A 19,914-nucleotide genomic window follows, 5' to 3' on the forward strand; every position below is an offset into this window, starting at 1 on the left:
ATAAGCAAATCGTTGTAAATGAACATCGAAGATGTGTTTCCCATCAACTCATTGTAAAATTACCGCAATCGTGGTCTATGAAACAAGTTAGATTGATCAGAAAAAGGAGAAAAGTTGTCGACGCAAACCAATAATATTGCACCTATGGTACAGCCAACAAATTGAAAAATTAAGTCTAATTTTTCCTTTTTGTATGGCCAAAGGGGTGAGTTTGAAGAGATCTTAAAACGGATTAGACAATTTACATGTATTTTACTGTTCTTATAACGTGAAACCCCTAAAGCAAACGCATTCCTGGAACGGATTATTTATGTTGTAGGAGCATCTACTGTATTTTAAGAAATAGTTGGTAGGAAACGGACAGGTGAGGTGGGTAGCTTCAATATGATCACCTTTTACAAGCATAGAAACAGCCTTCAATAATCCTTTAGTACACTGTTACTCACTTATTAATCTACTTTGATGAATCTAAGGATTGTTTTCCTAATAAGATGAGTACATCTGAAAAGATCTTGCATTCCTATTGGTTAGCTTATTTCGTTAAATCAGGAACCTAAATCTTTGTAATTTTATGTATGATTTCTGTCTGACCTTAATCACTTTACCTCGGTTCAAACTTTTGAGGTCTGATGCAGCATAAAATTACTTGCACTCTCAAAACAATTACATGCTAGAGTACTTATATGGGTAGTACTAGAGTACTTATATGGGTAGTACTAGAGTACTTATATGGGTAGTACTAGAGTACTTATATGGGTAGTCCTAGAGTACTTATATGGGTAGTACTAGAGTACTTATATGGGTAGGCATGTGTGCTTAGTTTTATGTTTTTGTGTACATAATTTGCCTTTCGAAAATATTAAATGTAGATTGAAAATTAAAGACTAACTGGCTCATGTTTGATGCGCTGTTGTTAAACATGAGCTACATATTTTCAATTATAGTTGACAAACATAATTACCAAACCAGCTTGCAGATCTGCAAACACTATGGTGCTCCCATTTAACTCTAGATAAGCATTATTTCAGAAGAGCATATCTAAATTGAGCCAAAAGCTGCATTTAACTCCTGTTTTTGCTTTTCACAATGACTAAAATCTTCTATGAACCTTCATATTTTCACAATAACCTTGCTGTGTTTGAATATTGTCATAGTTTTAAGTTTTAAAGCCTACAATTAGTACTAGAAATTAATTTTAGTTGGTGTTTATTTAGTTATAAGAATGACTTATTCAATTATAAGTGGAGCCCTGCTTACCAAGGCTTATTATATGAAGTCATAAAAGCTTGGTAAGTTCCTGATTGTAGAACACCCTTCCCAACTAAAATAGATAATCTAACAATCATCGTCGACAGGCCATAACAGTCACCCTGTTTTTGCAAAGTGGTGCCCAAAGAACCCCAAAGACTAAGCTCAGCTCAGTTTAAAAGTTTCCGCAAAAGACCATCCGAGGAGGTAAAAATTGCAGCAGAACTGATTTTATTTTCAATATTTGCTGGACCTTGGTATGTAGGTGTCATACAGTACGAGGCAAGAAAAAGCATTTAAGCTGGTGAGTTGTAATCAAAGGTAGATAGTAGTGCCTAAAACAAGTTAAGAATGCAGGAGGCTTAACTTCCTCTGACAAATTATTCTCTGTATCCCTAACTTCTACATTAATGTCAATATCACCAGTCAGAATTTTACTAAAAACAATATGACGAAGTTTAACTCATCTCTGTTTCAAGGATTCAAAAAATTAATTTGACTTTAAATTAATTTTTAAAATTCAATTCAAAATTTCTCTTGTCTCAGTAAAACTAACCCCACCTTTTTGTCTAAATACGAATCTTATTGCAGCATTTTGAGTTCGCTCTAGCAAGTCAGTATCCTTTTTAGGTAAAGGTCCCAAACCATGCAGCAACACTCAAGACCAGGTCTAACCAGTTCAGTATAAACAACTTTTCTTGCCTTTTGATCTGCTTCTCTAAGAACCCTCCTAAACACGCCAATTAATTGCTTTCCTCAGATTCAATTTTACAAATATGTTTAGTAAATTTCAAATACTTCTGCAACTCTAACTAAAGATAAGAATCAAAAGTCACACTTTGAAAACGTTGACCAAATAGCTTGATAGAATTGTTGTATTAGTCAACAGGGGTGACTTGCCAGCAGACAGATGGTAACACTTTTGTGGATTAAATTTCATCTGTTAAAGTTTAACTCAAGATTCAAAATAATAGAAATCTTGTTGCAGCATGGTTGCTTTGTTTTGTGTAGGATACACTAGAGCATCATCAGTGTACACTGAGAATTAATGATCTCTGGTAAGTCATTGAAAAAAGTAAAACAACAAATAAGAACTGTACCCTGCGGCACTTCGAAAATGGCAAACATACCAACGGAAGTCATGCCCCAATCTCAACTACCAGTGTTCTATCGGCCAAAAAAGATGTTATCCAACTTATTATTTCTTCATGTTCATGTTAAAGTAGAGCCTCTAGACCGCCCCGAGGCGAAAGGGGAGACCATCAGGATCAATTGGTAAAAAATGGTTACATTCTAAGTTCGCGAGTGGTTCTCGATATAAAACTATTTAAAAATTTATCATGGTTACTAGAAATAGCCAAAGGTTGTTCCTTGAATTTGGCTCGTGTTTGTGGACGATAATCCTTAAAACAAGTGTCAATAAAATCGTTTAATTCCTTCAAAGATGGGTCTGTTGATTTTATAATAGTATGTAAAGTTTTAACCCTTTGGACCTGTCTACGTTCTTCCAAAGTCACAAGGCCCAACTGGTCTTTTTTCTTGTGTGACTTCCTCCCTTCCCCTCAAATTACTTATAAAACGCGTTGCCTTGTTCTGGACCATTTCAAGCAATTGTACATATTTTTTTTCGCTCGGGTCCCATACCTCAAGAGCAAACTCCATTATTGGTCGACATAAGGTCTTATATGCAATTAATTTGATTTTAGGTGGTGCTGATGAGAAATTTCGTCTGAGCATGCCGAGAGTCTGAAAAGCCTCTGAATGTTTTTTGACTATATGCTCACTCCAATTAAAATCATTTGTTATTGTAACTCCTAAATATTTGATACTGTTTACAGTGTTTAAAACTACATTGTTTAATCTATATTGTATATCTTGGATATTAACAGCTTTAGTATTTCCAAAAATAATTATTGAACACTTAGAAGTATTAATATACATTTGCCATTCACTTGGTGTATTCCATATTGTATTATTAATTTCTGATGGTTTAAACAATTGAAAGCGGTTAAAAAAGCGTATATTATTTCTTTATCATATTTCCTTCAAGGTTCTTCGTTAAATCATCCAATGTGCAGTGACTCACAAGATCTTTTAGCCCGAAACCCATGTTGAACTTCTGTATGCTATATTTATCCTGTGTGCTTATGTGAGAATGAACAATGCCCTCCAACAGCTTACAACAAACGCCAGTCAAAGACATAGAATCCATAGTTAACTGGATCATGCTCGGACCCCTTTTAATATATTTGTAGGCCTACAACATTGGCATGTTTTCATACTAATGGGAATCTTAGTTTGTATGGAGCACTGAAACGCTCAAGTGTGAAAGGTTCAGTGGTGTTATCTATGTACATTACTTTGTGATAGTACAATTACTTAGGAACTTCGCGAATACAATATCTATAAACGCGACATCATAACTCGAAAACCAAATTGGGCCTAGCGGTGGGGAGCGGTGGTAAATACTAATAAAAAAATTTGCTTAAGTCGGTAGCCAGGTGCTGAAATAGCCGAAGAACTAGCTAAAGCTCTCTGTAGCAACCCTACCCCCAAACCCGTTCTGACTCTGTAATCGAAAATAATACGCTTAAGCTATCTCCTCTTGCACTCAACTTATAATAGTTACTTTCGTGCATACACGGCTCGCCTCAATGTGGTCCCGACCTGACAGCGTGAAATAAAAGAAGCTACAGTTGTGAAACTTCCTTTATTGGATATCGCGGAGCCTTTTTTCTAAGTTGAACCATACTAACATAATATACATTAGTTTGATGATAAGATAGCGTAATACTGTTTTTTGTTCAAACGTTCAGCGTAAAAGCGTTAAGGCGATGTCCTCATACAGTATTTTTCAGTTTTTGTCCAAAGAGTCTTCTCAGAACTGTGGATATTGCTCCGGAAAAGACAGCTCTACGTCCGCAGGTTAGCATGCAATCTGCACATTTTTGTGTAAATATGTTATCTACTTTTCAATAAGTAAATTTTAGCAATTTAAATGGGATTATGTAAGTCATCATGCTTGCACTTAATCTGATCTCCAGAACTCCCATCTTCTTCGCTCACAATTGTTGATTGTTACAATTATTCATTGTATTAGTAATCGTTAAGCGTTTTGGCGTTCAGTTTGCTGTTAACACATATTTAAAAAACTAAAATTATGCGAACAATTGAAGTATGGATTATAGTAGACTTTGCATATGTCTTATTTTCTACCAGTAATCGACGGATAAGCTTTAACTGTGATGTCCAGTTTTTTGTAAATTGTTCCAAGTCTATATAGCTAATCAATAAGGACGCTTACGTTTCACCTAAAGAGCTCAAACTACTGCTTATTGCTAAGTTTTTTCCTTGCAGTAAATACCAATAAACTTTGCTATACTTCATACTACTATAAAAAATACTGATAACATTGCCAAAATGTTACTTTAAACTTGTCTAACATATTACAGACAAGCTCAACACTACGCCATCTTTACATCATGCATACTTTGAGGTATCAGAAGTTACATAAGTTGTTTTGTTTTAGGTATGTGGGCCCACACACTGACAGTGCAAGATTATCAGGCTCTTATAAACCGAAATTGGAGAAGGTATGGTAAATAGATATTTGCAAAACGTGAAGGGATTACCTGGATATTCTGATTAGGCCTATAACATGAACATTTAGATACAATGTTTTTTCTTTTTTACTGTTAAATAATTGTTAGTTCGATGGAGAAGCAGCTCAATGAGGTTAAAACTTCCAATCTCGGAGTACTCATGTTTTCAACCAAATAGGTGAAGACAATACAGAGTATACTACAGCGAGCGCAATTTTTGTCAGTTGTAAAGCACCATGTTAGGTGATGTGGAACATTGCTACTCTTGGAGGTTTTGTAAGGAACAGCTTGCGAAACCGACAGGATATGTCAATCTTTTGTCCTTGAGTTTTATGCACATTTTGGCAATGATTGGTTTTCGCTATGATGCGGTTAGTGGAACATATGTATTTGTTCTGATTTTATTTTAGTAATTTTCTTTTCAAATATTTTTGTTATTCTGACTGTAAAATTATTGTTTGTTTAGAGCAAATATCTACACTCCATATATGAGAACCAATCCGTTTTATTAGTGTTTTGGCCTCGTATACTAAGGGAGTTAAGATCCTGAAAAGTATGAATTTAACCTGCAGATGAAGTTACTGACAGCGAAATAACATAAACACGTGTAAACAAAGTTCTTAGTGGTAGAGGTGGAACGAGACACGAGACGTCTCGAGTATCGACCTGTCTCGTATCGGTCTCGTATCGGTCTCGTCTCGACTTGACTATTGCCAAAGTTCTTAGTGGTTACGTGTTTTCTTAATTATTAAGATATTGGGTTTCCACACTCGTTTACGCACTTGCTAAAGGTAGTCTTAGTGGAAAAATCCAATAATTTAATAAATTTAATTTAATTAAATAATATTAATTTATAGAATTAGTTGCAAAATACTAAAAAGTTCAAGTAGTCTCCCCAAAAGTCTGCAATTTTTCGCATGATAAATTTTTGACGTTATCAAGGACAGTAAATCTCAGCCAACGTATGGAATTTTAACTTTTTATTCCTTATGAAGTCGTTATGAGGTTTTGTGGTTACATCAATCCATTGCAGACCATCTTCATTAGAGGAAGTAAATGTAACTCTACTTGTATGCAAGAGGAGTGATGCGGAAGTCTCATTTTTCTGTTTTTCAATATATGATTCAAATTTGAGTTGTAAGAAGTAATTTCTGACAGATAATGATCATATTTTTAGAAATATCACATCTTTATTTATGAGCCAAAGTTAATAAGCTGTTGGATATTAAGAATAAAACAAAAAATGAAAACAAATATACAAATTATTTATTAAGGTTATTTAAAATGAATATTCTGTTACTCAGCCCACTATTAAAGCTGAGCATTGCCGAGTCTCTCTCCCATTCACCTATTCCTATTGCAGATCATTACAAATAAAAATCTTTTTTTATTGGCTTTTACTTTATTAATTCAATTTTTACATATCATTTAGGTTTTAAGTTTAGGTTTTTCATTTTTGTATAATGTATCTTTTTAATGCTATATGTAATTACTGTAAATTTTTTTCATTGTCTATATGCTTGGGGATAGATTAAACAAATTATAATGTGTTCTTATATGAATATTTGTTTCAGCATATAATAGTTTCGACTTACAAATGAATATTCAAATGCTTTAGTTTTCGGTGTCAAAGTTTTACTGTATGATGAACCTATACCTAGTTATGTTTTGTTCTACAGAAGCGGCTGTTACTGCTACAAACCATGGATGAACAAGACGTGCTGTCCAGCTTACATGATACGCTGTGATGCGTCAGCCTTCAAGCTCAGCAAACACCAAAAGAAGGTCATCAAAAAATTCAACAGGTCAACTTGCTTTTTTTTAGCTCTCTAAAACTTGTTTTTGTTTGAATGTTTTCAGTGCAACTTCGTCTATTTGCTGTATGTCAATGATTGGCTATTCTCTTGGAAGTTGTCTCATTCTGTTTTTCATATCCGTATGTTCCTTCAAGGTTCAGCATTAGTGGCTTCAGTACTTCGCGGGGTGAGAAATATCCATTAAAAAAAAATTAGAAATTAATAAAAATTAAAACTAATATATATAAATACATGCTCTGGCCCAATGAGATCACTCCGCCAGCGTCATTGTGATAGCTGTCATCGCAGGGTTGCTTTTTTCTTGTAAAATTTGGTGAAGTGTAAAAGTGCAAAGTGGTTGTAACACCCTTCATCATGCCTCTTCAACTCTTGACTTTTAAAATCATCTAATGAACTTGCGAAAAAGAAGAATTTCTTATTTCATACTCACTTTTTTGCAAGAGTCGTCAGTCTCAGTTTACCTCAGAAAGTGAGAGATCATTGCATCTTTTATGGCTGTAATTTTTTGGTGATCATAAAATAAGTTCCAGTCATGAATCAATGCGCCACTATGTCCAATGGTTGCCTAAATCGTTTTGCTTTTAATATTAAATGGCGGCAATGTTCAAAAGTTTATTTTTTCCTCATGCCTAAATATGCAGGACCTTGCAGTTCGTATTTTGGGATGAGCAACGAGTTGAGTTAAATTTGGAGTTGTCTGCTTATAGATAGTTTATTTAATAGAGATTAAGATAATTCAGTGCATTTGCTGCGTTATGCTGTCATGGGAACAGTACATGACGCATATCGCCGGTCAAAGTAGTGTCATTGCTTTAGGGAAGTTCTGTTAGCTGGGCCCTAGGGGAACGACCTGTGACTCTCAGTAGAAATGTTAGATATGCTTAGTTGTGTTGTTCAACCCCTGTGCTGGACCAGTACACTCTATATTCAATCATGGCAAACAAACCTTATTGCTTCAAAAAATATTCAAGTATTTTCTATTTGTTTGTGATTGTCACTATGCGTTTTGCACAAATAAAGCCATTTTTTCATAGGTACATGATGACAGGAAGTATAACTGAAACCAATCAGGACTCGGCTAAAGAAGGCTCAACTACTGAGACCAGCAGTCCAGTCGTTTCTGTTCACAAAGAAGTGACTAAAGGTAAATTTGGAGTTATCTTTTCTTCATGGAGTAGATAATTACTTGTAAATAATTTGAATGATGCCTTCTTAGCTTGAACTCAAGTTTCAAGAAAGTTTCAAAATCGGCCAAGTTTTAATATTGTACACTGCTTGTAAGTTTATTTAATGATAGAGTTGTTTCAAAGCCTGGATTAAAAGCGGATTTGCTACCATAAAATTCAGGCAAGATTCGGTTGGTTTTGTTATTACATTTTTATTATTTGAGAACTGTTTCCTCTGTCTGATGGATTAGACCAGTTTGACATAATGTGAGATTTTACCAGTTTCATGGTTTTAAGAGTTATGAAAAGTCATGAGGTCAGAGGTTATGACCCTTTTAGTATCTCATTAAGAAGTTATGGTATTAATTTGTCAGGGTTAACTAGATTTTCAAAATAGGATGCATGGACCAACAGGCTTTGCCCTGTAATAAACCTGCTAGTGTTATCATATTCACAAGGTAGCCTGATCTCCAACAGCTTTGTTTTCCTATTTAAGGGGTAGGTGCGGATCCTAACAAACCCAAAGCTATGAAAGCTAAGCAACTAAGGATGTTAAAAAAGCTAGAAAAGGCGGGCACCAGTAATACAGAAGCTAATGCTACATCTAGTTGTCCATCCAATAAGTCAAACCAAGGAAAGGGGCTGACAGACCTGCTGGAGGAATACGACTCCTCAACTGCTAAACACAAGTTTGAGGTTGCTAAAGTTGGCTATTAAGATATTTTAATTGCGTAGAGTATATCATCACTTATCACTCTTTACTATAATAAGAGCTGTATCCATCTTTCTGTACAAACCGTGGTTGGAGTAAAAGATTGCTTCGTAGGGGATTTGAACCTGTGGAATTTAGCTTAGTAGCCATACACCTGCGCCACAGACCATCTTCAGGCATTTTTTAACAATTCTCTGAAGATTCTCTGCCTTTTACTCACTCACCCGACTATCTTATATGACACCCCTGACTATCTTATATGACACAGCTGACTATCTTATATGACACAGCTGACTATCATATATGACACCCCTGACTATCATATATGACACCCCTGACTATCTCATATGACACACCTGACTATTTTGTGTGATACGCTGGACAGCTAGGGCACTAGCACTTCTATTGTGTCACCTGCACAAAATTGCTGAAGTAACACCTAAACTTTTTCTTATTTAACATCCATCCAAATTTCATCGTAATGGTAAATATGATTCTGACATTCAATAGATTGCAGCATATAATAATAATTTATAAATATTCTGTCTGCATATAAAATAGATTGTTGCATCAAAAGGTTTAATAAAGCTAAATTTTCTCAATAGATGCTTTTGTAGTTGAATTGAACATGGTCATATGTGACAAAAATTTGTAATTAATTTGATTTTCCGGTAAAATGTTTTATTAAATCTCAACGCAAAAGTTTAAGTCTACGGTTTGGATCTGATTCATGATTCACTGATGGAATATTGTACTACTCAAACAGTTTGTCTGGAGTGTGATTAGGCTTTCTATTTACGGTTCTGATTTAGTTGAGGATGGTACGGAGCTACCCTGAAAGTGCCACTTTTAAGGAAACTGTGGCAGAGGAACATCTAATTTATCAGAAGTACCAGATGGCAGTGCACGGAGATCCCAAGTCTAAAGTCGACATGCACCAGTTTCGAAGGTTTCTCGTTGATTCTCCCCTCAAGGTTTGTGATCTACTCTTACCTCTTATCCAAAAGAGTTTTCGCGTTGTTTGTTTATGCTACTTAATATTTACGAGGTTGAGATACACTTTATTACCTTTTTCTAATCTGAATACTGCACTCACTAAAACTAGTCTGAGATATATCATACAGGTAAAATATTACGATCTTTAGCATGATCTAATCTGAGTGCTGTACTCACTAAAACTAGTCTGAGATATATCATACAGGTAAAGTATTACGATCTTTAGCATGAGAAGACAACAACCAATATTTAAGTTTTGGATGATAATGAGCAGTATTAGATAAGAATGTAACTAATACTGCTGTCTTCAGTTTTGAAGTTGGTGAAAGTAAAGTTCTGTATTGAAAGGTCATACTGTCACATCTGAAGGTGTTCGCTTATCATTATAAAAGCCCCATCTTTCTTTTGTGATTATCTCATATCTGTTTTGGAAAGAAGCACTTTTATCGGTCTATTTTTTTTAAATGGTTTTTCACATTAAGTTTTAAAAGATTTCATCAGAATGTATAGATATGTTTATCCTTTGAGATTTTGTTTGCTGCTTCAAGTGATCTGACTGTCAGGATGTTTCAAGATTAAAATTGACAAAACTTGATCCCAGATAAAACGCTCAGAAGAAAAAGACATGACTTGCCCAAAATGACGCCAATATTCGTGCTGTGCTGCTTGTTTGTCCCTCTTGTTATTACATTGGCTATTGCTTTCAAGTTTGCAGTGTTACTCGTCTGTTTCCTCTGAGCGTTTCAACCGCAATCAAGTTTTGTCAATATTAATCCGGAAATGTCCTGACTGTCAGATCACCTAAAACAACAAATGAAATCTCAAATGATAAATATATACTTTATAATAAATTTTTTTTTAATTTGGCTGAGTAGTCCTTCAAGACGCAAAGTAATGAATGAATGTTCAAGGCATTCTCTCATGACCAATATGTTGATACTAGCTTTGGTATGTGGAAGAGATTGTTACAGGAAACAAGCGAAGACGGTGTGGAGCTCGGCTCTTTCCACTATCAGTACTTACTTGATGGCCAAATAATAGCTGTGGAGGTGATGGACGTGCTGCCAGAATGCATCTCGTCAAAGTATTTTTTCTATGATCCAACCTATGACTTTCTAACTCTCGGCACTTACAGCACGTTCAGGTACTAAAGCTACTTTTAACTTCTCAAAAAATATGGACACTTTGTTTCCATATTTACTGGTTCAATTCTTCTGTCTGTGGTATCTCTATGACATATTTTGTAGTTTCCTTTGTGTTATTATTAACATAGATATATTGTAACTAGACTCATGATGGCTCCTTTAGTAGGTCTAATGCCTTTCTGTTTTTCCTTCTGTTCTGCTTGTAACATCTTTACCTGCTCATTCATTGTTATTTACCAATCAAAACCTTCTGCTCTATTTAACTCATTCTAGGGTATTTATTTTATTAGTATAGTGGTACCTCGAGATACTAACTTGATGTTTTTGGGACTGAGCTTGTATGTTAATTCACTCTAATCTCAAATCAAATTTTTCTATATAAAAGAACTGAATACAATTAAAGCCGTTGTCACTCTCTAAACGAAAAAAAACACCGAAAACCATATATGGTTGTTGAAAAATGTGTTTTTAATTGTTCTAAGCCACCACCTTGGTTTAAAAAGTAACTAATATCAAGCTATTGATTAATAAAACTTGACATTATTATATACAATGCTTTAACGGCAGAGCACTATCAGGGCCGTAGCGCTAGACCTCCTGGTCATCACGGTCGGAGGACCGAGCCTCCGAGGTACCGAGGGAGGCTCGGCTACCGGTAAGAACTCGGATTACCGAGAAGAAGACCGAGGGACCAAGAAGCTGACTGAGAAGAAACTGTAAGGAACAAAGAAAATGGGGCAGAGCCTTAATGTAAACAAAAATATATAAGAGGAAGAATCAATCGTTGAGGCAGAATTGTACTGCGTGCACGCTCTCTGCATGTATGTTTTTGGTTGCCTGTCATGAATGTATAATTATATATATTTATTTATATATTTTAACATATATTTCATTGGCACTTAACATTCGGTGTTGATGTTTGACTGCCTTGTGGAGAGTAAAGCTTGGTTTTCATCTCGAATGCGAGACCCCGGCGGTAATCTCACACAGCAAAACACTTGTGACGCTGGACTCGGTGGCTTCTGTTCACATAAAGCTGCATCGCTAATAATCACCTAAAAAATTTTTTTTACCAATGCCGTTTCATAAATGCTGACCTTCACCTGTACATTGCATTTTGGGAAGGTTTTGCCTGCGGCTCTTCGCGAAAGTTGAATAGCGGTGAACTATTATGTTGACGGCCGGTGGTACTCGGCGCGTAGGGTCACATTTCACCACTGATAGCCCTGCGGTTCTGTCGCCAGTACTTGCAGCATATCTGGGAACCAGGCCTAATAGACAGCTGGCAGTTTCCTTCACAGTACTGTATGGAGTTCCTACCTTCAAGACATAGGGTAGTAGTGGCTACGGCTAATGGCTATGGAGGCTAACGGTAGTTTGAAGGAGACTTGACAACAATGCGTGTTGTTTTACTACACTTTTGTGACTCTACATAACATAACTTTTAAATTAAACTTGAATAAGCATGCCATAGACATACTTTAAAGGTTGACTTGCAATAAAATTCACATTACAGTTATTTGGTATCAAAAGATTCACCATGTCTTACTCTGTTGTGTTGTAGGTGCCAAATATGTGGAAATGTGATTACAAGCCCTTAAAAGCTCAAAAACGAAAAGCCGCCGTAGATTGGAATCTGTTTATTTATCTGACATAGTCATTACTGTTTGGTAATCGTCTTGTCACGTGATGTTCTCACGTGTATTGAAAAGCCAATAAAAAGCTCACTATAAAACATATTGTAGCACTAGTTTATGACAAACGCTTTGGGTTTTACCGAAGTCCTCGTATCAAATATAGATGCTCGCTACTTTACAGTTTTGTTTCGGCATTCTTCAATTGTCAAGTCATAATTTGATCACGTGACCCAATACTTCGCAAATAATTTTTGCAGCACTTATCGAATATCACAAGTGACCAACAGGCTCGTCATGATTATCAGACAATGATATGTACTCCTTTGAGCTAAGGTTAAAAAGTTTAACGATTTTTTACGGTAAGTGATAAGATATCAGTGCTAAAAGTGACAGCATTACAATGACGATAAAACAGACGCGTAAGAACAATAGACATGGTTTTATTGAATGTGTGAAGTATATTTGTGAAAATATTTCGACGAATGAGGTTGCGTGAAAGTGTAAACTGAAACCATCCTGTAACAACTACGTCACATTTGAGCCGTTTTGGAAAGCGAATCCAAACTACGGCGGTCTCGTGTGGCTGCGATTAACTTTTCGTTTTTGAGCTTTTAAGAGCTTGTAATCACATTTTCACATATTTTGCACCTACAACACAACAAAGTAAGACATGGTGAATCTTTTCATATCAAATAACTGTAATGGGAACTTTGTTGCAAGTCAACACTTAAATAAGTTTCAATCTCACAAACTTAAACTTAATTCTATTTTGCTTTCATATTTCTTACATTCCTATTCCTCTAACTTGGCTTCTGATGTCTCATTTTCACTTTCACTTTTAGTCAGCGTTTCAAAAACTTTTTTCAAATTGATAAAAACTTAACAATGCTGTTCCCATAAGTAGCCTCTATGGCTTACTCGGCCACCAAGCGGTCGCATCGAGAGCTCAAGGCAAAAGCTTGCTCAGAATTTTCCACATATCTCAAATTCTTTGTATGTTAGGACACTCGTATCTCAAGGTATTACTTTGTAACTTGTTTAGTCAATAATTGGTGCTAAGAATATAGGGAGTTGTATTATCCTGAGGGTAACATGTCTGCTACAGGTCAATCTATTTAATACAACAGCTGCACAAGTCACTCAGTAGCCTAAAGTACTACCTGATGGGCTTCTACATCCACGCCTGTCCGAAGATGAAGTGAGTTCATTTTACCCAAAAACTCCATTTTCTTCCTCATGGGTAATAGATCACACTTAAATACACTTCAGCCTTTCAACAGCAAACAATAACGCGGGCATACTCATAAACTGCCAATAAAATTCCGTATCATTAGCTTCTTCAGAGTTGTTAATAAATTTAAGCCAATATGGCCCCTTCTAGGCAACGACGTAAGCAGCTTCCGCTTTTGTTATTAGGCCTATCTCACTTTCATAGATTGTACGCTACAAGAAGACATAAAAAATGATTCTTGTATTTTTAACAGTAATATTTAATGATTTGTATATACGTATATAGTTTACTTTCTAGTAGTTTTTATTTTTAATATTATAAATATTTATCATTCTTTAAATGGTCAACCTGCGCAACGATTGACTCCAAATGTTGGTTTACAACTGGGTTTCTTTGTAACTTTTGTGTGTTGTGTCATACAGGGCTGGGAGTGCTTGTATAAAATTTATGAAAAATTCAGCGTTCATTTTGAGGATTTTTTAATTATAACAAAATAGCAAAATGTTGTTGCTGTACATTGGTGAACATCGATACGAAAAAATTACTAGCCATATAATTGCATTCTGGGAAAAACTAATTGATTGAAGGAATGTCAAGCGTTATCGCTCTGCATGAGCTTGCTCAACGAGTCGTAGCGCAGATGAGGGCCAAGCAGCACGATATCACACTACATATCTCCTATTGTGTTTGCACCTATAGTAACGTTGCTAACACAGCGTGCTTTGCGTATATTAACCCAGATAACGACTCATATCGACCAATGAATTCATTGCATCTTTCGTAGCTTAATGGGTAGAGTATCGCCTGGTGAATGGAAGGTTCCGAGATCAATTCTTCAGCCATACGGATGTTTTATTGTGAGATACTAATCGCTTTAGCTGAACAAACTGAACTACAGACGATAAACTTTTAGGTTTATACAAATAGGTTTATGGCAAACACATAGTTTCTATGAAATATTCATGATATATACACATAATCTATGCACACAATTTAACAATATATATACATAAGCAAACAAAATATATAGACGTGAAACTCATCTACTCCAAGTTCTGATGACTTTCAAAATTGTCTAAGATTATTTTATTAGTGACTTGCCTTGGCAGCGATTTCGGCAGCATATAGTCATTGACTTATCAGCAATCCTCATCTACAGAAAGTTGGCTGCTGGCGTCATCTGTTTAGTGCATACCGAATAGTCCAAAAAAATATTTCACATGTATTTTTAAATAGGTTACAAGGTTATACCCTAGGACACTTATGTATTCGGGTCATCTAACTTTCGGGTTTTCGCTGAGTCATCCTCTCGCGAAGATTTCATGAGCGAAACTAAACTATCATAACGAGCGAGCGAAAATGCGAAATTAAATAGCTTTGTTCATTGATATACACAATAAAATTGTCATATAGAAGGATCTAGACGTCATTGATAGTCCAAGAAACAAATGGCAGCAAGCGATCAAATTGAATTATGGATCTCGACCACACATTTCTACCTGCAGTTAACAAATACAAACTAGTCTCAAATTGAAAAAATTTTCTTGTTAGTGAACTGGACCTGAGGAATCTAATCTGTTTGTTCAGCTGCATTTATTTTCACATCACTATATTTTCGCACTCATCAGCATCACGAAATTAAGTTGCAGCGAAATTTTACTCTGTGTGCTACTCACGAAACTGATTATTAGCGAAATAAAAGTGTCCCAGGGTAGGTAGACACCGCATATAACAATAGTGCCTCAGTAAACACCGTACATTGGCTAACAATAAAAGTGTCCCAGGGTAGGTAGACACCGCATATAACAATAGTGCCTCAGTAAACACCGTACATTGGCTAACAATAAAAGTGTCCCAGGGTAGGTAGACACCGCATATAACAATAGTGCTTCAGTAAACACCGTACATTGGCTAACGATAAAAGTGTCCCAGGGTAGGTAGACACCGCATATAACAATAGTGCCTCAGTAAACACCGTACATTGGCTAACAATAAAAGTGTCCCAGGGTAGGTAGACACCGCATATAACAATAGTGCTTCAGTAAACACCGTACATTGGCTAACGATAAAAGTGTCCCAGGGTAGGTAGACACAGCATATAACAATAGTGCCTCAGTAAACACCGTACATTGGCTAACAATAAAAGTGTCCCAGGGTAGGTAGACACCGCATATAACAATAGTGCTTCAGTAAACACCGTACATTGGCTAACAATAAAAGTGTCCCAGGGTAGGTAGACACCGCATATAACAATAGTGCTTCAGTAAACACCGTACATTGGCTAACAATAAAAGTGTCCCAGGGTAGGTAGACACAGCATATAACAATAGTGCCTCAGTAAACACCGTACATTGGCTAACAATAAAAGTGTCCCAGGGTAGGTAGACACCGCATATAACAATAGTGCTTCAGTAAACACTGCGCATTGGCTAACTTAAATTAATTATTGATAAAAATTTTGTTGCTTTAAAATCTGCCTGACAGTCGTTCCATGGCTGCCTTAAATCAATCCATCTTGTAAAAGTGCGGTAATAGCACTACACTAGCTTTTACAAAACAGTTCCGTGTTTGTAGATACAAGGCTCAGTTCAGTCCTTCTTACCTCCTTTGTCCTGAGAGCTACAAGTGGACTCCTATAGAGGATTGCTTGCCTCAGCTAGATATTAGCAAATATTCCAGACTCGCTCCACCCACAGAACAAGGTCCGTCATGATAAATTATTTAATAGACCAGATTCAGTAGTGGGCGAGTACATAATGGGTACATGGGGTACACATAAGGAGTACATGATGGGTACATGGGGTACACATAAGGAGTACATGATGGGGTACTAGTGATACACATAAGGAGTACCTGATGGGGTACTAGTGCTACACATAAGGAGTACATGATGGGGTACTAGTGATACACATAAGGAGTACATGATGGGGCACTAGTGATACATTTGGATTCCAACTTGGTATATCGTAAAAATTGTAAATTTCTGTGGGTTTTTCTTTCATCAAGAAATGTTAAGTACGGGAACACCGAGCTGGGTAGCGTCTGCTGACAGTGGGTGTTGATGCATCCTTGACTATTGTAGCCTCAGATTTTCGCAAACAACCTAACTTTTTTCGGTGACAATACCCAAACACTTGGATTGTAGATCTTGTTTCGTGTATCTTAAAATGTTTTCATGAGATCCATTGGTAGGGGTATCGATAGAATAATGATCCTTGACTAGATTGTCAAGAGCCGCGTAAAGAGGACAACTCCAAGTTGTTGGTTATGCCATGGATGAAACTAATGATTATATCATATCCTAGTCAGCAATATGTGTTTCACACCTTTAAGTTTAAAGTTTACATAAATAATCTGAATACATCCTAAGCTGATTCTACCATGTTTTTTAGACCATAAACTTTTTCCTATCTTTTTTGTTGAACAGATGCCGATAGAGTAAGTGAGGACGACTTCAATAGCACTTGCTGCCTGCACGATCGCACAATCTATACCTATAATAGTTTTAAAACAGTACGGCGTCGGAGCTCCAATGAAGATCAAGTCAAACTCTACACGAAGCTAGTTGGAAAGACCTTGTCTACATCTATGCTACTGTACATGCGCTAGCTAAATTATAAAAAATCTTTGAGAGTTGTTACACCCTGATGCTGCTACATCGATGTCAATTTTTGAGCTACCAGCAACCTCAGTGTTGGCTATTTGCCTTTCTGGATTTCTCAAACTTAGCATCATTGGTGGGATGTTAGAAACAGCTAGTCACTTGTGAGCTGGAGGTGAAGCTCCAACTTGTAGCTCCAAGTCATTTAACTTTTGCCTGGCGAAAAATCAGTGTTGCTACTGGGGTTGTCTTCACAATGTAGTATTTTCTATTCGCAAAGAGTTCTGTAGGTATAGTTGATATATTTAGTATCTTTGTGAATTTATGACTCTAAATACAATATTTGAACATGTCGTTCATTCAAGCTCTTCGTTTACACTATATGTAATCTTGTCTTTGACGATACATGTTTAATTTTGATCATAAAGATATTTTATTACATAGATTGTAACTTTTGCGTAAAATCTATCTGTTATCTCTATATCTGTGTTGGTTGTTTCATTGCCATAGTATTTTTTGATTTTTTTAAAAAGTTGTTTATTCTAGGCAAATCAACTATAGTACCTCTCCTGAAATATATGGTAACACATCTTTAACTTCTGTGATGGCATTGTGTAAGGCTCTTGCCTACCGGATTCAAACTTTTAATCTATTCATGAAATTATATTACTGCATAGTTGATATCTTTATGTTGCTTGCGATGTCTATGGTTTTTATGGTGTCTATGAATCAATATTTCATCGATTATGAAGTACATCCAGAATTTGTGGGATTATCAGAGTATCACAGTTCATACTTTGAAGTTTTCAACTCACCTAAATTATACTTGGTTTGTGCTGAAGGCTAATAATTTATTGCGAAAATCTGTAAAAGTTTGCTTTGATAAAAAATGATGTGTTGTTAGCTTAATTTATGACCAAAATACTAAAAACTGATAACTAAATATTTCACAGTTGATCTCATTGATGATTCATATATGTAAACCTGCGGGTATGAAAAAGGTAGAAAACTGATCAAAATGGGTATTTGTATTAGTTGTTGAACCTGCTTTGGTTTAGAACCAGTAATTAAAATGAAAACTTCAAAAAATTGGCCTACAACAAGATGTGCCGTGATAGGCTGGAGTGCAGACGAAGAGGGGGCGTGATAGGCTGGAGTGCAGATGAAGATGTGCCGTGATAGGCTGGATTGCAGATGAAGAGGTGGCGTGATAGGCTGGAGTGCAGATTAAAAGGTGCCGTGATAGGCTGGTGTGCAGATGAAGAGGTCCCGTGATAGGCTGGAGTGCAGATTAAAAGGTGCCGTGATAGGCTGGCGTGCAGATGAAGAGGTCCCGTGATAGGCTGGAGTGCAGATGAAGAGGTGCCATCATAAGCTAGTGTGCAGATGTTTTATTTAGAGCAGTAAAATAATTTAACTTGGTATTTGTTTGAGATTATGGAGTTCCCATACAATAAAACTAGTTAGATAGGTTGATAGATGTTGAAACAAATCAATGCTCAACATCTCTGATGCTTTCATACCTCACCATCATGTTAACATATATTCTGTTAGAATAGTCTTCCGTTACAGTAGTCTTCCGTTACAGTTGTCGTTTGTTACAGTAGTTTTCTCCCAAAAATTGCTGTAACAACTGAAAAAGTGTATTTTTAAAATACCTCACCACTCGTATTAGATGTCTGACATTGGTGACTTTTAACTCCTTGCCCGAACTTGTTACAAGCAAAGGTTTTCCTTCTAGTTAACTAAGCTGTGGTGCTTGTTCTGTTTTTTTTTCAATTTTTAGTCATTTTCGATTAAATTCAAATTTTGTAGATATTCGCTGAACTCTTTTGTTATTAAAAGGGTGAAAATCTCTATCTGACTGGGAAGGCAGGATACAAGATCACAGATATCGGTGTTGGATTTTAGATGAAAACTGCGTATTCTACCACAATAGCAAAATAGAGGTCATGTGACTAACGATCAATGATATACATATATATTAGTTATGGAAAATAGCTATATATATACAGGTATATCCCACTATATATAGCTATATATAGATATTTGTCAATGTTGTCATCCATCGTTGTATATGTTCATCTATAGCTATTAATATCTTGGAATATAGAATCTGGAACGCAGAATATTTGATCTCAGACTCACTGGTTTGCCAGTCTGACGCCTTACCAACTCGGCCACACAAGTTTGATGTATTCATTAGGTGATGTATGTCGCTATATGGTAGTAAATATGCTACCGCTCTCCGTCATGGCGTAATGTGATGGCGGTACCGTCATGAGAAACGGTAGCTCTTATTAGAAAGCTTACTCAAATTATCTATTGACAATGTGTCAGGCTAATAGCAAGTGGCAGGCAACTCTCATTACCTCTCATTGCTTTTTAATACCTGGGCAACGCCGGGTAGCACAGCTAGTGTAAATTATGGCGCCTTACAGTGCCTCGCGTTGCGCGTTCACAACTCGAGTTGTACAACTCGAGTTGCACAACTCGAGTTGCACAACTCGAGTTGTACAACTCGAGTTTGTAAATATAACTCGAGTTGTACAACTCGAGTTGCACAACTCGAGTTCATCAAAACCCAAGCCGAGTTCTTTCAACAGCAACTCGAGTTCAACAACTCGGCTTGAGAACATCTCATCATTTTATTTTCTCTGTAAATATATAATGTGCCGGTATAGATATAATGTACATATATATACTATCATACTATTTTGCTATTTTAGTAGTAATTAATCGAGAGAATAACGCGAGTG

The 19,914-nt window shown here is 36.2% G+C and overlaps 1 protein-coding gene across 1 annotated transcript; it reads left to right on the forward strand.

Annotated features, from left to right (window-relative positions):
- Positions 1-3,975: 3,975 nt before the first annotated feature.
- Positions 3,976-17,230, forward strand: LOC137403796 (arginyl-tRNA--protein transferase 1-like). Its single transcript, XM_068089846.1, has 10 exons — positions 3,976-4,173; positions 4,778-4,841; positions 6,530-6,655; positions 7,702-7,811; positions 8,330-8,529; positions 9,358-9,519; positions 10,513-10,685; positions 13,429-13,521; positions 16,129-16,256; positions 16,982-17,230. The coding sequence occupies exons 1-10, from the start codon at positions 4,083-4,085 to the stop codon at positions 17,161-17,163; spliced, it is 1,329 nt and encodes a 442-aa protein (XP_067945947.1). The 5' UTR covers positions 3,976-4,082; the 3' UTR covers positions 17,164-17,230.
- The last annotated feature ends 2,684 nt before the right edge of the window (positions 17,231-19,914 follow it).

The sequence above is a fragment of the Watersipora subatra genome, chromosome 9, assembly GCF_963576615.1.
Source record: "Watersipora subatra chromosome 9, tzWatSuba1.1, whole genome shotgun sequence".
In the NCBI taxonomy this organism is placed as follows: Eukaryota; Metazoa; Bryozoa; class Gymnolaemata; order Cheilostomatida; family Watersiporidae; genus Watersipora; species Watersipora subatra.